A 19,267-nucleotide genomic window follows, 5' to 3' on the forward strand; every position below is an offset into this window, starting at 1 on the left:
GCTCTTTGCAGATCCACTGTACAGAGCAGATAAGTATAACAGGTTTGTTATTTTTATAGATAAATAAAATGAGACTTTACAAGCACTTTAATCTTAAAACATCAGAAATGCAAGTAAAATGATGCTTGTATAAAATCGGATATGAAAAGATGACAATATAAATTGGATTCAACTATTGAAATCTGATTGTTATATGTTTAGGAGCTAGGAGTGCAGTCCCCAGTGCAATAACACCGACTACCAACCAGAAATCATCTCACAACATAAACCAATAGTAAATTAACATTTATAAAACAGCTTTCTTTTGTACTGCTTTATTAAAAGCAGTATGGCAGGATAGAAAATGGGAGCTGCCACTGCAGAAATGTTTTTGAAGGTTCAAGCTGGCTGTTATCCTTTTTATTCCTTCACTACTTGATAACATACTCGATTGAAACAAGTGCCTGTAATTCAAGTGTTAAACTCCAGACATACAAACACTTGTTCCAGGTAAGTGACTAAGCAGCAAAGAATGAACAAACATGACAACCAAGGTTCATGCACATTTTAAAAGAAAACCACATCAGCAGTTTCCATATAATTCCTGTTTTGATGGATTCAATTTAAACAAACCTACTAGTGTTATGCCATTTATCTGGCAATGGAAAATGACATAATCCAGACTAGCTCATCACAATACAAGGACTCCTACACAAATGTAAAGACAGCCTAGAACATACAAGCATGTTTCAGATCTGTTGTACTCTGCAAGCACAGAGCTTTTTCTACAGCTAAATGTAAAACGGTGTGATATCTTTTTGACGTAGATAAAAGAGCACACACTGTACAGCTAAAGAGATTAAGTAACGTGGTCCTCAGTATTCTGGCAACAAAGAACACTGTGTTTCCAAATCACAAATTCCACATGTATATTTGTTTGTCTGGAGTGCATGCATTCTGCTGGCACTTGGAGGAATGGTTTAATTTCAACAAGTGTCCCTATGAAAGTAAAATAGTGTGAAAAGCTTCACTAAAGCACAAAGGAACAAAAAAAAGGTATAATAACCACTTGCTAAGGCAATAAAATTCAATCTATGCTCAATCGCTTACTGGTCAGTCCACTGGCAACAAAAAACATGTGTGTACTATGTAGCCACCTCAGTCAATAAATGCACACACAACTGTCTTGTATATACATCAAAAACACTGTCAATTCACCCCAATGCAGTAGTTTTAGTCTAGGTTCACACTGGATGCAGCTTTAAAATGGTGTGAATTCACTTGAAATCGCATTTCAAAGCCGCATGTCAGTGTGACTTCAGGTGCGAGATGACAAGGCTAAGTGTGCTAAGCATAAAGGAAAATTGTAGGGATTTTATGTAGTGTGATATAGAACGTAATTGCCCTGATACACAGGCCAGAGGTTATAACGTAGGCTGATAAACCACCTATTTGATGATGCCTACAGAGTTCAAGGTTCAGCACCACTTAGCAAAGCCAGCGGCATGACACCAAATATCTTTTTAGCTGTCTTTGAGGGTGGCATTCTAAACACCACTTTAAGGGGGACATTCTTCCTATTGACCACTAATATAAGGAGCATTGTTCCTATTGAGCCCTGATGATTTGGTTTTAGTAAGGGTTCCTCGAGACATGAAAATTATTTTTGGGGTTCCTCTAGGGTTAAAAGGTTGAGAAAGCCTGACGTAGGCTGAGCATTCCAAAAAAATGGATGAGGTGCTTCTAATTAGCAACGCTTGCAGTCTATGGAGATATAGAATCAAAGCAAAGATAGACCAGTACAGGAGTTCAGCAGCCATCTTCAGACAGCAATTACAAGTTTATCTCATTATTACAGCTGCCTTGAGATACACTGAAATAGTTGGCAATATTCAGGCTACACCCTCTTTTAAAAGTCACAATGAGAGCTGAAGAATGCCAGACAAGATGGGTCCAAAGTATTGAATGTGACTTTAACCACTTACAGACCGGACCATTTTGCTGGTCAAAGACCAGATCACTTTTTGCGATTCTGCACTCCGACGCTTTAACTGACAATTGCGCGGTCGTGCGACGTGGCTCCCAAAATAAATTGACGTCCTTTTTTTTCCACAAATAGAGCTTTCTTTTGGTGGTATTTGATCACCCCTGCGGTTTTTATTTTTTGCGCTATAAACAAAAATAGAGCGACAATTTTGAAAAAAACACATTATTTTTTACTTTTTGTTATAATAAATATCCCCCAAAAATATATAAAAAAACATTTTTTTCCCTCAGTTTAGGCCGATACATATTCTTCTACATATTTTTGGTTAAAAAAAAATCGCAATAAGCGATTATTGATTGGTTTGCGCAAAAGTTATAGCGTTTACAAAATAGGGATAGTTTTATAGCATTTTTATTAATAATTTTTTATTATTATTTTTTTAACTAGTAATGGCAGCGATCAGCGATTTTTATTGTGACTGCGACATTGTGGGGGACCCATCGGACATTTTTGACACATTTTTGGGACCATTGTCATTTATACAGTAATCACTGTTATATAAATGCAGTGATTCCTGTGTAAATGACACTGGCAGTGAAGGGGTTAACCAGTGGGTGGCAGTGTAGGGGTTAAGTGTTCCTAGGGGTGTGTTACTAACTGTTGGGGGCTGGACTTTCATTTAGTGAACACTGATCTCTGCTCCAATCACATGGAGCAGAGATCAGCGTCACTAGTTGCTAGGCAGAATGGAGAAATGCTGTTTACACGGCATTTCCTCCATTCAGCCGTCCCGTGAGACGATCGCGGGGATGCCCGCGGCGATCGAGTCCGCGGGTCCCGCGACTGGACTCACGGGGGTCCCGACCAGCGCGGGACCGAGCCGCCGGCGGCGCGCTCCCAATGGCAGGGCGGCATTAAAGATTGGACGTACCTGTACGCCAATATGCCTGCCCGTGCCATTCTGTCGACGTACATCGTCGTGCGCTGGTCGGGAACCGGTTAAACAAGAGCCACAGAATCAATACCCTTAAGCAGAGGTGTGAGACACATTAAAGGACTACTGTCCACAGAGGAAGAACAGCCACAGGGCAAAATGTAAATTTACATGATGAATGATGCCTAGTCTGGAAAATGATTGTTGGAGTTGGAAACAGTAGTACTGTACCTCTATGGGCAGTAAACAATCTTGGCAGAAGTCATAGGTCATTCCATTTTAATGAAGAGGACTGTCCAAAATGCATTTTCCTCAATCACATTGATCTCCTGAGCTAGGACCATCAGTGCAGAAACCTGGCCGAAACCAACTTCCATGTTTATGCTGCAGTCATTGCAAAGAATATAACTTAGTGTCTATGGACTGTGTAGGCTTTGACTGCAGATAAAAGCTCTATGAGTTATGTAATCAAAAGGTTTTCTAAAAAGACTACATATTGGGGTTGATTTGCTAAAACTGGAGAGTGCAAAATCTGGTGTAGCTGTGCATGGTGGCTAATCAGCTTCTAACTTCAACTTGTTCAATGAAGCTTTGATGAAAACATGGAAGCTGATTGGTTACCATGCATAGCTGCACCAGATATTGCACACTCGTTTCAGTAAATCAACCCCAGTCTCTCTCAAATTAGTAAACAAGGCAATAAAGCCCCTTTCAGATGGATAAACTCCACCTGTTCTGCAGGGAATCTGTCCACTGATACCCACTGGACAGGTCCGTGTCCGCTCTGCTTATGCAGAGTGGACACGGACATAGCCCACTGTCCTTTACATGTGATTGGATGGAAACAGACCGCCTGTCAATTTCCATCCAATTGTCATCCAAACCGATACATCAGATGGATGGAGAACGGATGCCCCAACCGTCTGCTTTTTGCAGGTGTCAACAGACACATGTCTGTTGACTCTGGCCGTTCTATAGAGGACAAAAAAGGTGCAATCGGGTCCCACCTAAAAAACTGACAAGAGGACCTGATCGGTCCAACTGTGAGAGTCTCGGTTCACACTGGTGCAATATGGGAAACAGCACGTTCCCGCATCGCATTTGACTCGCAGGCAGTTGAAACTGTTCTCTGTAAACCGCTGCAGGTGTCAAACAAAAGTTAAATCAGTTTGCAGAACGCAGTGCAAACTGTGGAATCGGATGGATTTCAGAGTGGACGGAAGAAAGGGTCCTGTGCCATTTTGGTGCGAATGCGAGGCGATTTCAGCCATACAAACTGTATGTAAATACAAAAAGGTGCACAGCTAATTAATGGGAGGTGTTTAAAAGAAAGTTCATAATAAGAGGAGTCCAGATGATGTGATATCCAAGTAGTGACTAAGAAATATTGTGATCCTCCACCAGCAGGTACACACACCCACTGCCTCTTAATATAGCGGTCACTTGCGCTTATTACAAATCCGCTCCTTCAACATCAGATGGACTCCATATGACAGGGATTCTGCCAGATATAAAATGCCTGATCATCCCATCACACTGATGTCACCACTAAGATTTCTCTTCTGGCTCCTGAGAGGACCTCACTGCTGGACACCCAATAGGAAGTGTCTACGTTATGCAGGCAATGATGTGGACACCCAAAGAAAGACCTGGCCTCCTTCATCAGAGAATATAAACATATTCAAACAGATCCAAGTGTTGGAGTAGAGCTCATACAATCTGTATGTCTGAATTTGCATTACACAGACATCACATGTGATGTGCACAGCAATGCAGTGGGAATCACATGTGATGTACTGGCATTGCATTAATGTGAACCCAGCCAGAAAGAGACCTACTTGTGTTGGTTTTGATAATGCGTATATGCACGAAGAATCCCCTTTTCAGCCCTTTTATTACTCTTTATTCCATCTTTGTAAGACTGATATTTGAGTAAAGGTCTACTTCAATGACATTAATTAGCATAAAATTCACAGTAATTGTTGTCCAGTAGTTATATATGTTTAAAAATCTTACCTCATAAAACATATACAGGGAGAGCAGAGTCAGTCCAAGGTTATACACCAGTAAAATTCCTCTACATGAAATGGGCTGCCTGTTTTGCATGTACTTTGGTCCTATCCATACTATAAATAAATACAGGACAGTGCAAATAAAGCTGGGAACATAGTTATCCAACATGAACCATCCTTTCACCCGCGGATCTGAAACATAATCAGAAACACCAAATTAAAAAAAGCACCATAAAATAGGATTTTCAAACATGGTAGAATAGGTTCTTTGAGTACTCCAAATCAAACAAACCAAGTATGCAACAAATATCAAGGTTCCAGTAAGCCAACAAACAAAATAATGTTAACTTTTCAGTTCTTAATAACTGATCTTGTCAGTTGATAGACTATAGGCCTCAGATCTAATAATATACTGATGTTTATATGCAGGACCTTGCTGGCAGGAAGATCCAGAGTATCCAAGTGTGTGCATGCGCATAATGGTGCTTATGTGTTTATACAAGTAAAATTCTTCTGCATTCTCTTCTAGCTGCCGTTGTTGCAATTTATGTGTATACGCTCATATATATTTGTGTATACAGAAATGCATGAAAATTACTGCACTTAAGCATTACATTTTTTTGTTACTGATCATTGTGTGTGTGTATTACCCCATACATAACAATGAACTTGTGGTTAGAGCTGTAAAAAAAAAAAAAAATAATAATAAAAAAAAAACACATGGCTAGAAACATGTTTTTTTTGCACATGTGCATTTAATTTTAAATTTTAGTAGCCATGCTCCAGTGAAAATAAACAATAAAGCTACAAAATACCATTTCTCTGGCACTCTTCCTCACACACTCACTGCCTCAGTTGTTAGTGGCACTCTGAGTTAAATGACATACAGCATCATTCAACCCATTCCCTGTGAGTACCAAGTGTCATGGACCTGCCCCGTTAGGGGGGGGGGCACCACTATGACATCTCACAGTACAATGATGCAGTGCAAAATTTTCTGCATCACTGAGGACTGCCCAATACTGCAGAAAAGGAAGAGGATCCTGTGTGTCACGTGACCTGCCAGAAAATATCTGGAAAAACAGTATATATATAAAAAAAGAGAAAAAAAAATAGTACTGTGCAAAATTGTAGTACATTGTAGTACAATTTGTAGTGTGAAAAATGCTGTAAAGTATTGAATAGTTTCTATTTGTCAATTAACAACCCTCAAAATGCATTAACAAAAAAAATCCTAAATAAAATCATTATTTGGTTTGGCTACCCTTTGCCTTTAAAACTGCATGAATTCTCCTAGGTACCTATGCACACCATTTTTTTGTGAACTCAGCAGTAGGCTGACAACTAAAGTTCTTGTGTGGACTGTCTGTCTCAGTTACTTCCCTCTTTTTAGGTAATCGCAGACAGACTTGGGAAAAAGGGACAGCCAGCAATCCAATTAAGATCTCTGTATGATATTCCCAAACTGGAGATGAAGATTGCCTTGGGTATACATGGGCTGGCATTGCTCACCCACTCCTGAACATGCTAGTAGCATGGTAGTCTCTGATGTCCAGAGGATCAGCACAACAGTGAGGCAACTAGCTGTAGGAGATCAGCAATGGTAGCCTACATATCATTTCACAAGTTTCAAGTCCAATTCTGGGGGGGAAAAAAATACCCTTCACGTGGGTAGTGAAAACTTCACATAGAGGTTCATCCATTGTCCAGGACCCAAGAATCCCAAAGCTAAAAAGGTGCTACAGCAGCACAAAAACATTTAAAAAAAAGTTCACTTAGGCCCCTTTCACACTGAGGCGTTTTTCAGGCGCTAAAGCACTAAAAATAGCGCCTGAAAAAAGCAGCTCCTTTCACTCCAGTCTGAAAGCCAGAGGACTTTCACACTGGAGTGGTGCGCTAGCAGGACGGTAAAAAAAGTCCTGCTAGAAGCATCTTTGGAGCAGTGAAGGAGCGCTCCTACCCATTGAAATTAATGGGGCAGCCCAGCAATACCGCCGAAAAAACGTGCTGCAGCGGCGCTTTTAACCCTTTTTCCGCCGCTAGCGGGGGTTTTAGCGGCCACATAGCACAGCTAAAACAGCGCTAAAAATAGCGCCGCTTTACCACTGACACCCGCACCGCTCCAGTGTGAAAGGGGCCTTAGGAATAGGTATAAAAGTCTAATGTAAGACAAAATATATGTATTTACAAACTGGAAATATGTGACAAAAGCGAGGCACCCTTTTACCCACAACCTTTGTAATTATTCTTTTTTTAAATGACCAGTAAATGATTTTATGACTTGAGGAAAGTCCAAGAGACATCCTAAAGTCACCAGGTCCAGACATTAGCTCAGCTCTTGGCAGTGCATACATGCAAATCTTTGTTTGGGTTTCCGGTGTACAAAAAGGAATAATGATAGAATAATAAAACATACCTATTTGACTATGTATGATGCGATTGTCTAAGTCATTTGCAGAATTCTGCCATTTATCAATCTCAGCCCAATTCTCTGTGAACACATTCAAACAATAATCCCTGGAAAGAAACTGGAAACCAATACTGGCTATTTCTCTGAAAATGCTAGTTGCTGACTGTCATGTTGATCCAATGACTTCTAAGTCACTGATCCAAAACAAACATGCTTACATGTTCTTGCTACATGCTTGGAAAGAGTCAGAAATCAGCATGTACTCCAGGAAATTTGCATTTTCAGAAGGAGCTCAATGACAGCCTCTGTATTTCTTTCAAGATAAGTTTCCTTTAAAGGGTAAGTGTATCTTTACCAAAAGCACACTGTTTAGGTATAGCAGCATAGTATGCTAAACCTTCTTTCCAGCCAGGGCTCCCTTTCTTCTCAATGAATATAACGTAGGCCAAAATTGCATTAAAAAGAGAAGTTCGGGAATCGAAAAAAAAAAAACAATTATACTTACCTAGCTGAATGCAGCATTGGTTAGATGCTTCATCTGTCCCCCACCCCCTCTATGACTGAGAACCAAGTGATCAAACATCACTGATTGCTCAGTTCTCCCCCTCCGCTCTGAGCAGAGAGCCGTGACTGTCAGTCAACGGCTCTCTGTTCTCCCCCAAGCAGTCACTGGAGCTCTGGGCTGTACAGGGGGCAGGAGCGGCCTGCTCAGGCTCTCAGCAGCATGCTGCCAGCCAAGGGATCTGGGTGGATCCCCACATTAAAGTTGGCATTAGTCCAGATTCTGGACTGGCTGAGTGACGCCAGCTGACAGTGGACTTTAGCCGCTGTTGTGTGAAAACAGGTTACAGGAGAGCAGATCTAAGTGCACAACTGTAACCCACAGGAGAACTAGGGCCAAAAGAGCTTTGAAGCCTTACTTCTCCTTTAAAAGAAGCCTTCATGTCACAGCCACTGTCATCTTAGGCATCAGGAGAGGTGATATACTGTGGCCTGAAAGAACAGGACAACGCTCCCTCCCATGGCACTAGGGAGTAATGGTCCCAACAGCTGCTCTGTTACTACAATAACACAGGATAAAGCCATCACAGGCTGTAGAAGATTTTAATAAGGCTGTTTTAGTGCAGTTCTGGTATACATTGTTTTAATTAAAAGGGAGCCCTGACTGGTAGGCAGGTTTAGCACACATTGCTGCTATACCCATATGGGCATAGTGTGTTTTTTGGTAAAGGGGAACTTCTACATTGAAGAGGCTCTTAATGGCAGATACACAGGGGCTGAATATCAGGCGGTCCGGCCTCTGTCGAATGGGCATGCTGGAAAAACAGCTACCGATAGACATCCAATCAGCACTCGCAGCCAATGGCTGAGCGTTGACTGGTGTGTTTTGGCGGCGGGGCAGCTCCCTTGTCAAAACACAATAGCTCAGTGGGGAGATCACTGCTCTAACATTGCATGGTTTGCAAGATTTTTTTTTCATTCAGTCTGCAGGGTTGAAAGAATAAAAAAAAACTGCCCGTGTGTACCAGGCTTAAGCCTCAAAAACTGTATCTGCCTCTGATCTAATCTAATTAGCAAATTTACCGATTATTGGAAGACCCAATTTCACAAATCACCTGTAAATCTAAATGCAGCCATCTTGGCTCATTGAATAATATACTAAATGCCATTATGTCACAAGGGACCTTTATTTTACCAAGCAATATGCACAACAACACAACAGAGAGACCAAAGGAACACAGAAAGGTGGGCACCCCTGTGTTTCCTAATATAACGTAAGACAGCAGGCTCCTCTGGGTGCTTTTTTTGTCAATGTATGCCAAATTGTCACTGCATACTGTCTATATTATCAGACCTAACTTATCAATAATCTTACTAGACACAAGAAACAAACAGTCCCTCCTGTTCCATCGTTATCTGCCTTGAAAAATGTGGGATGGAAAACCTGGTTGTAAAAGACTGAATTTGTAGGGTCATTCTGGAATAATTCCTGTGAGATTTGAAAGTATACAAGTGAGGCTGAACCTCTCCGGGTGTGAGATCTGGTCATACACTTGAAAAATAAAAGGAACACCCAAAAGACATTTTGGATGCCCTGGTCACAGCTGAATAGCTTTGATAAGAACTTGAGTGAAGAATTCTGAGCCACAGGGTGCATTGGCTAACTGGTAATTTCAGCAAATCATCAGACTAAAGGCCTATCACCAGATGCAGATTGTGACTTGCCACGTCGCCTGTCACCAGATGCAGATTGTCACTTGCCACGTTACCTGCCACACATTGCGGATGGTCACTTGCCACGTCACCTGCCACAGGTTGTGAATGGTCACTTGCCACATCACTTGCCCCATGTTGAGGATTGTCGCTTGCCACGTCCCCTGCCATACTTTGCGGATTGTCACTTGCCATGTCACCAATCCACAAGTTGTGTATTGTAATGTCACCTGCCACACTTTGCAGATTGCCACTTGGCACGTCACCAGCCACACATTGTGGATCGACTCTTTCTGTGTCACTTTCCTGCCTAGGTGGTCTCTTGCTGCGTCCGAGAGTCAGGCAGCAGATTATCAGTCAGGCAGTAAAGAGATGAGGGTGAGGGTGGAACTGCGCTGCAGGGATGCAGGGCGGGCGCCGGGCGGTGAGAGATGATGTCATCTCTCTGCTCCCCATGCCTGCCAGCTCCCTGATTGGCCAGCTGTCCACCCACCCATCAAGCTGCCCAGCTGTTTGCCCGCACTCCCCCCGTGCCGAACCTCCCGCACGCTCAGCAACGGCCCGCCGACAGCCTGGCCCGCCTGCGGAGCCGCCCATTCTCTCACCTGCGGAGCAGCTCGCCCACTCGCCCGAATTCTTCGGGGGGGGGGGGGGGGGGCTTGGGGCAATTGCCCCGTTGTCCCCCCTCAGGATCCGCCCCTGCTTTCAAAGTCATTATATTCAAGACGAAGACAGATTTCTACTTATAGGACTAAGGATGCATTTACATCTGAGCAGGACAATTTTTAAGTGCTTTTACCTGAGCATTTTGCGCATGTATATGAGCATTTTAGAAGTGTATTTCAAGTGTATTCAAGCTTCAGATATTTATTTTTTTTAGCCAATTTCACATTTAAAGCACTAGGAGGACAAGTCCACTTGCAGGTCTGAAAAGAGCCTGAATACAACTAAAGAAAATGCTTGATTTGAGTGTTTACAGGCATTCTCACTGAAGTCTATGAGGCCAAAGAAGCTCAAATCTGTCTCAAAGGTAGTTCTTGTATCTTATCGAATGCCAGGCGTCAAGTTACAGGTACCTGGGCACTCATATGTGAATGGCCACAATTAAATTACACAGGATTTTGTTTGTTGAATCTTAACTCTCAAGTGTGAATGGAGCCTTAGGGATTTTATTTGGATGCATCTAACATAACACACCACTCTAAGCCAAACGCGAGGAGTAATCAGGGGTGCCGCAGCAACAGCTCGATCTGAGCAATCCTTTGTTTGCTCCAGTACTACAGGAGCGAGAGTACTGTTAACTCCTGTATACAGGTGGCAGAGAGCTGTGCCTGCACGGAATACAGAGAGGAGCAGAAATTGGGAAAGATATGGGCTGAGCATTCTGCCTCCTCTGTACACAATAGTGAAGAGTGCTCTCTTCCTCCTGTAGCACAGGGGTTACCAGAGGATTGCTCAGACGTGAATGTACAGGAAGGAGAGAAGCTGGGGGGAGGTTGGGGGTTATAGAGGACACAACTCACACCCCCTCCTGGCTTTTGGGGGGGCGGGGGTTGGTAAGAAGGGGATTTGGGGGGGGGCTGTGTTTGGAGGAGGGATTTGCAAGGGTTTTTGCTGAGAGAGGGATTAGAACCTACGGGTCACTGAACCCAAAGAGTACATTTCAAGGCTTATTCACACCAGGCGCTGTGCAGTAACACGTGTAAAATCGCATGTTTTCCCATACGGCACAAATATATGCTGCCTTATGCAGATGCGTGTGTGTGCCATTCAATTTAATGGCACCCCCTACATATCTAGCAAATGCATGAACGCTTATGCCTACTAAAACGCATGGTACTGTAGTGCCATGTGTTTTCGTGTTGCACAATTTTAAAAATCATGTTGGCACCCTTTTGCGTGTTTCGCACACATAGTGCAGCTCATTAAAAAATGCAACGCGTGGGAACGTGCAAAAAATGTGCGCTCAGATGCAACTCCTGGTGTGAAGATACCCTCAGACTGGTATGCCCCAGGATTGTGTGCAATTCCGAGGGGTCCCTTGACTAAAGGAGGTTGAAAAACACTGCTCTAAGCTTGCTGATACTTATATAAACAGATTGTTCTATCAAGTAAAGAAAATGATCAAATGTTGGACAGCATCCCACATACTATGCACTGCTGGTGCTAAGCCACCCGTGCTTGGTCTTTGCTCATGGATCTTCATTTTCCCAGCAACCAGCAGAACAGAACAAAGGAAAAAGGCAATGCTATTTGAAAAATAATATTTGCCAGCACGATTGCTCTACAATCGCAGTAGTAGGCCAATGAATCAAAGTTCTGCATAGCAGCAGACTGAGGGAAGAAAAAGCACAGGGGTCTGTTGAAGTTCAAGCAGATGTTTCTATGTGGAAAGCATGATCGTCTCTTGAACTCCTGGGGACATACTTGTTATCAGCACACTATGAGAACTCTTCCTATCATTTAGCAGTTTTTGTGATTATGCAGAGAAGGCACATAAACTGTGTGACCAAGAATACATGCTAAAAGCCAGCTGCAATCTGATCTACATTTCTGTGGATGTCATTACCTGCATATTGAGAACATTCATGACATTACTAGACTTGCCCTATTTTCATTTATAATTAGAAGATAGTTCTGGCAATAACAACCAATGCCTACCAATACAACAAAGGTAGCCACCCAATCTAAAAAATATTCATAAAATTCAAGCATCATTATGATATCATTTATCAACTCTTTATTGCTGCTAGGGCCTCGTTCACATGGGCATATCCAAGCGTACACCCATGTAAGGGCTGTGTTTTGCCTGCATGGCATGGACAGGTGTTCTGTACATCCACATACAGGTAGTCCTATTCATATCAATTGGGATGCAGTGGCTGCATGGACACAGCCAATGTGAATGTCCCTGAATATAGTCAGTGTGAGTTCAGGGAGACACACATGGATGTCAAATTGGGAGCAGCAGCTGTACAGTGTCCATGCTGTGGCCACATCCCAGTTGACATGGAACATGGATGCATGGAACATGCAGGCAAAACATGCAACTCACATGGGTGGATGCTTCAAATGATAGTTCACCTTTACAAAAAGCCTGCCTATGCAGCATGTCTGTAGATTAAAACAAACTGTGCAGCTCAGACTAAAAATGAATAAAACTCTTGCTATAGGTGTAGTCCATTTGCATACCTTATGAAGCCTGACTGGAGTACTCCCTGTTGCTAAGTGAGGCCTAGTTGTCACTGCTCACCTCCACCATCACACGAGCAAGCTCTTTCTCTGATTCAAACCCCCTTACATACTCTTTCTCCCCCGATACAGTAGCTCTGAGCTCAGAATTTGAGAGCTCACTCCTGTGATGTAGAGGTGAGCAATGATGACTAGGCCTCATTTAGAAACAACCTGGGAGTACTTAGCAATGTCCTGGGAGTATTCCAGTCAAGCTTCATAAGGTATATAATTGGCCTACACCTATAGCAAGGGCATTATTCAACTTTAGTCAGAGCTGCACAGTTTGTTTATAGCTATAGATGTCTATTATCTGCATAGGTAGTTTTGTGGTTAAGGTGAACGATCACTTTAAATATTAATACGACGTGAACAAGATTTGAAATGTCACATTATTTCCTAAAACAAAATGCAATAAACAGTTCCACAAATCAAAACTGCAGATGATATGCTGATTCACAACAGCCAACATAAACTAATCTAAAGCTAAGGAGTACTTTGTATTAAAGCAGTATTAAACCCAAAGGCAAACGTGTATTCTATTGCAGCTTACCAATTCTTAGATATGATGGCTGCATTTGTTTTGTTTTTTCTATTTTCCTCTGATGATCCAGCTATTAAGTGTGTTGTTTTTCAACAGAACCAGCTCTTCAGCAGAATGTATCAGTTACAGAGATGAGACAAATCATTTAACACTAGTGGGGCACTTCCAATGAACAATTTGACATTTTTTAGTGTACTTACTTCTGCTAGTACATCTAGTACACTAGTTATACTATCTGATACAACACTCCCCCTCCCATCCAAGATTCACAATGCTGCGGTCTGCTGTGCCGCCCATGCCCATTTCTCCAGAGTTGTGTCTCACTAATACAGGAGGTGTGTTACTGGCCAGATCACCGGGTGACAACACAGGGGAAAAAGCCTAAAAAAGGCAAAATAATGCAGCCACCACATCTAATAATTAGTAAGCTGCAAAATACTACATTTTTGGGGTTTTGGGTTTAATGTTGCTTTAGGCCTGGTTTACATCTATGCATTTTTTAGTGAATTTTCAGTTTTGCAGAAACACACTACAGTCCATTTAACATGGTTTCCTATGGGTCATGTTAACATCTTTGCATTTTATAGAAAGGTTTTTTCTGGTGTTTGGTTCCATGGATTTCAATGGATCAAATGCATCAGGCCAATCATAGCGCCGGAGCCACAATACCTGGAAAGAAGATGTATGCTCTGTGGAAGAGGGGACAGCGGTGACATCGCTGGCTCCTGTGTCAGCATTTTTAATAAACCCTGTTTTCATTAAATACCTTCATCTTCACCATGTGATGTCATCACTGGGTATCTGTGATTCTCTATGCTGAACCTCCATGACTGGCAGAACTGAGATACAATCCATATAGGGGGTGGGTCAGGAACAGTGGGGCCAGAGAGGAAAGCGCTGGATGATGCTGGACGTCCTCCAGCTAGGAGATGAGACGGGCTCTATCTAAATTACTGCACCACCTAAGCACACCACATCTAAGGAGTGATAAACTGAAATAATGACATTCTTGTATTTGGTTTCAGCTAATCTATAAAGCTTTAGTGGAAAACACACATCTAATGTGATTACACGTGAAATATTTAAATATGTACACTTCTCACCTCTTGGTCCCAGTAAATTATCTATATATCCATTTACAGCTTTGTCCAAGGTCTCCATGATTGCAATCTAAAAATTCGAAGAAAAAAAAAGAAATGTTGAAATCAGTGCAAAAAAAAGAATATAACTGCAGACTCAACTTCAAAGATAAAGATATACTTGAATAGCTGATTTCATCAATTTATTTACTAAATTGGGGGTATTTATCAAATGACATACTGAGAATGCCTCGTTATCAAAAAAGTGCTGTTTTAAGCAATTTTGTTGACACAAGCATAGCTGGAGGAAGACAGCTCACACATGAAGTCAGTTGAAACCTTTGCTAATACCAGTGTACACTTTAATAGCTTGTGAAATCGATGGCACAACCTTACAAAACTAGGAGTCTATTGTAAGCAGAAGTGCAGACCGATATAAAATACTCCCATTACACCTAGTTATGTAGTCATTTAGGCCACTTTCACGCTTGTGCGTCCTTAAAATTTTGCGACCACGATTTTGACAAGACAGTCATATGACTGTGGATCCGACTTTGCCCTGTGACTTGAAGTCCGACATCAATAAACAGGTATCCGACTTTAACCCCTGACAATACCAGGCACTGTCTGGCATGAATCTTTAGAGGGAACTCCACACACAATGTAAAAAAAAAAAAAGCCCCATGGGTTCCCCCTCGAAGAGCATACCAGGCCCTATGGTCTGGCGTGGATTTTAAGGAGAACCCCCATGCCGAAAACACTGAGTGGGGGTCCCCCCCAAAATCCATACCAGACCCTTATCCGAGCACACAGCCTAGGCAGGTCAGGGGACGAGCGAGGGCCCCTTCCTCCTGAACCATACCAGGCCGCATGTATTCAACATGGGGGGGTGGGTGCTTTGGGGCAGAGGGGCCCTTTTGACACTTTTATTTTATTTTTTAGGTGAATGGGTAGGGGTACAATGTACCCCATACTCATTCACATAGGTTGGGGGGCCTCCTTGTTAAAGGGGGCTTCCAGATTCCAATAAGCTCCCCCCGCAAACCCTGACACCCAATGGCCAGGGTTGTCAGGAAAAAGCCCTTGTCCTCATCAACATGGGGACAAGGTGCTTTGTTTTTCTTTGTTTTTTTTATTTGGAGGTCCTCTTCAGGATCATCAGAGCACAAGTCGCATTCCAACGTTGCAGCAATTAATACAGCGATCCAACTTTGATCCGACTTCAATGATATTCAATTGGCTGAAGTAGGATCAAAGTCACCAAAGTAGTGCAGGGACTACTTTGAAGTCGACACGACTTGAAGTCATACAAATATGAATGGTAGTCATTGGAAATCATGGGGAATGACTTGTCATGTGCCTTTGCAGTCCCAAATCATAGGACAAGTCATACAAGTGTGAAAGGGGCCTAAAAGAGAAGCACAACCAAAGCTCGTTTGGCTGTACTTCTCCTGTGATCACATGAGAGCAGTTTGTTCTGAACTCCTGTGACCCATTTCAGCAGGCTGAAGTCCGATGTCGGTCCAGGCTCAGGAAAGATTGTGACAGTGAAGTCGGGATCTGCCCACATGCCTGGACCAGCACCCGTGTTAGCCTCTCAGCAAACCCCCGAGAGACTCCAGTGAGGGGGGGGGGGCAGAGCATAGAGATGCTGACTGATAGTCAGCAGCTTTCTGCTAGGGGAGCTGTGAGAACAGAGTAATCAGCAGTGATCAGTCGGCTCTCAGTCTTAGAGCCAGTGGGGGACCAATGCTGCATCCATCTAGGCAAGTATGATTATAAAATAAAAAACAACCCCATACTTCTCATTTAACTGGCAATTGCTCAGATTACCCAAATGTAATCTATATAATTTTTCACACAAACAGAGCTTTCTTTTGGTGGTATTTGATCCCCACTGGGTTTTTACTTTTTGCAATATAAATGAAAAAAAAATTATAATAATAAAAAAATCTTCATAAATTTAGGCCAAAATGTATTCTGCTACAGGTCTTTGGTAAAAAGAAAAAAAAATCCCAATAAGTGTATATTATTTAGTCTAGTTATTGTCTCTACAAATTATGGTATATATATTTAAAAATTGATTGATTCTGATGTGCTGAGGGCTTATCTAATTTCTTGAGGCCCTTAACCACTTGCCGCCCGCCCTATTACAAATTGACGGCAGCAAAGTGGTTTCATAATCCTAACCGGATGTCATATGACGTGATTAGGATTATGAGCCGCTGCGCGCCCCCGGGGGCGCGCATCGCGGCGATCGTTGTTGCGGGGTGTCAGTCTGACACCCGGCAACTACGATCTCGGTAAAGAGTCTACGACGGAGACTCTTTACCATGTGATCAGCCGTGTCCAATCACGGCTGATCACAGTGTAAATGGGAAGAGCCGGTGATCGGCTTTCCCTCACTCGCGTCTGTCAGACGCGAGTAGAGGAGAGCCGATCGGCTGCTCCTCTGACAGGGGGGGTCTGTGCTGATCGATTATCAGCACAGCCCCCCCGAGGATGCCCACACTGGACCACCAGGGACACCACTAGACCACCAGGGAAAAGGTAATAAAAATCCATAATCCTCCCTAGACCACCAGGGTGCCAGTCAGCACAATGGGTGCCAATCAGTGCCCATAATGGATGCCAATCAGTGGCCACAATGGGCATCACTGATTGGCATGCATTATTGTTTGGCACTGATTGGCATCCATTACTATAACACCGATGCTGCCTATGAGTGCCCACCTGTGCCGCCTATGAGTGCCCACCTGTGCCGCCTGAGTGCCCACCTGTGCCGCCTGAGTGCCCACCTGTGCCGCCTATGAGTGCCCACCTGTGCCGCCTATCCATGCCCACCTGTGCCACCTATCTATGCCCACCTGTGCCGCCTATCCATGCCCACCTGTGCCGCCTATCCATGCCCATCCGTGCCGCCCATCCGTGCCGCATCTGTGCCAGCTATCAGTGCCAATTTGTGCCACCTATCAGTGTCCGTCCGTGTCGCCCATCCGTGTCGCCCATCAGTGCCGCCTATCAGTGCCACTTCATTGGTGCCACATTGGTGCCCATCAGTGCCACCTTATCAGTGCCCATCAGTGTAGCCCCATCAGTGCCCATCAGTGAAGGAGAAAACATACTTATTTACAAAGTTTTGAAACTGAAACAAAAAAAAACATTTTTTTTTTCTAAATTTTCGGTATTTTTTTATTTGTAGCGCAAAAAATAAAAACCGTAGAGGTGATCAAATACCACCAAAAGAAAGCTCTATTTGTGGGAAAAAAATGATAAAAATTTCATTTGGGTACAGTGTAGCATGACCGCGCAATTGTCATTCAAAATGCGACAGCGCTGAAAGCTCAAAATTGGTCTGGGCAGGAAGGTTTAAGTGCCCTGTATTGAAGTGGTTAAAATGCCAGAACAGTACAAGTACCCCCAAACGACCCTTTTTTTTTTGGAAAGTAGACACTTTGAGGTATTTAGTAAGGCATCACAAGTTTTTTGAAGATGTCATTTATTTTTTTTACAATTATTTTGAAAATGAAGAATTTGGATTAAAAAAAAAAGTCACTTTTTTTTTTTATATACTGTCACCAGTGCAGTATAGTTGTTATCATATGACTGGTGTGGTGGTGATCAGGGATACTGATTAGTGAAAGCATGTTAAAAAAAAAAAACACATTTTAAATTTAACATTTTATACATTTTGTTTACTATTTTTTTTTTTACACTTTTCTGTTACAATGAAGATCAACTGTCATAAATGGGCTACCTTCATGACAGCAATGATCACTAGTGATTGGCTACAGCTAATCACATGGTGCAAGGTACTGTTATTGGCCCAGGTACCATGTGATAGCATAGGAGATACAGCTTATGAATTAATTTATTTATAACAGCTTTGTTAACATTGTGATCACTGGGCCCGAGTACCAGGAGCCGCAATCTTCTGTGTCTAGTGGACACAGCAGTCGTGGGGGGGTGACCATCATAGGTACTATTTTTAAATAGTATCTCAGTGAGCCTTTATATCAGTCTCCTATAATACTCTGTACAGCAAGGAGAGGAGTAGCAGTGTATACCAAGCAGGGTTAACTACATTGCATAATGCATAAAGATCTGGCTGACCAAGCTGTATGGCTTTAAAGCTGAAGTTTAGCTAAAAATGATTTTACAACCTACAGCTTTAGTGTTGTCCTGCAGGCCTGCAGACAGCAGGATCCTGGAGAAATCTTCACTGCAGGGCTGCTGGTCCTCTTCCTGGCTCTGAGTGTCTGGTGTGCAGGGGCCTATTAGCTTTAGGTCTCTGGGCAAAATTTAATAGAAACAGTTTCGAACAGGTACCCCCTTCCTTCTCATCCATTGAACAAACTTTTCATTGCTTTCACTGCATGTAACACCTTCTTTAATTTGGGGAGAAAATTCTATTACTCTTAAGACTGTCCACCATTCAATGTCATGTCTCAGGCAGTGAAGGCAATGAAAGAAATTTACTTAATGGACAGTACTGCTGCCGAACATGACCCATTCAAGTGAATGGGGCTATGCAGCAACTGTGTGCAGGGTAGTGGTGTGGGCCTTTCATGGTTAAAACAGGTGCTGAGAAAGCAACATATCCTCTTCCAGTTGCCTGTCAACTGCCTTCTGAAAATTCAGTCCACTGCAGATTCCTTTTCAGAGTGGCAGCAAGGGCTGCCGAAAATGTGAACAAGCCCTAAGGATCACACAAGCATTTCCTGTACACTGTGATTTTCTTAAGGCTGGGTTCACACCGCTGCGGGGGGAGAACCGGATGTGATTCGCACAGCAAATCACATCCGATCTCCGTAGCGCTGCGAGTTCAGCCATAGAGATAGTATGGCTGAACTCGCAGCGGTCCCGCAGCAAACTCG

At 42.9% G+C, this 19,267-nt stretch overlaps 1 protein-coding gene across 2 annotated transcripts in view; it reads right to left on the reverse strand.

Annotated features, from left to right (window-relative positions):
- ELOVL5 (ELOVL fatty acid elongase 5) overlaps window positions 1-19,267 on the reverse strand; it is a 157,636-nt gene that overhangs the window by 76,046 nt on the left and 62,323 nt on the right. For both annotated transcript variants that reach the window (XM_077487803.1, XM_077487804.1), the window contains exons 2-3: window positions 14,415-14,481; window positions 4,917-5,104 (exon numbers count right to left, since the gene is read on the reverse strand). In XM_077487803.1, coding sequence (XP_077343929.1) covers window positions 4,917-5,104; window positions 14,415-14,472 — 246 coding nt within the window. In that variant the 5' untranslated portion in view covers window positions 14,473-14,481. The remainder of the gene's footprint in view (window positions 1-4,916; window positions 5,105-14,414; window positions 14,482-19,267) is intronic.

Source organism: Lithobates pipiens, unplaced genomic scaffold (genome assembly GCF_037356315.1).
Source record: "Lithobates pipiens isolate NorthernLeopardFrog02 unplaced genomic scaffold, aLitPip1_a1.2 Scaffold_18, whole genome shotgun sequence".
In the NCBI taxonomy this organism is placed as follows: Eukaryota; Metazoa; Chordata; class Amphibia; order Anura; family Ranidae; genus Lithobates; species Lithobates pipiens.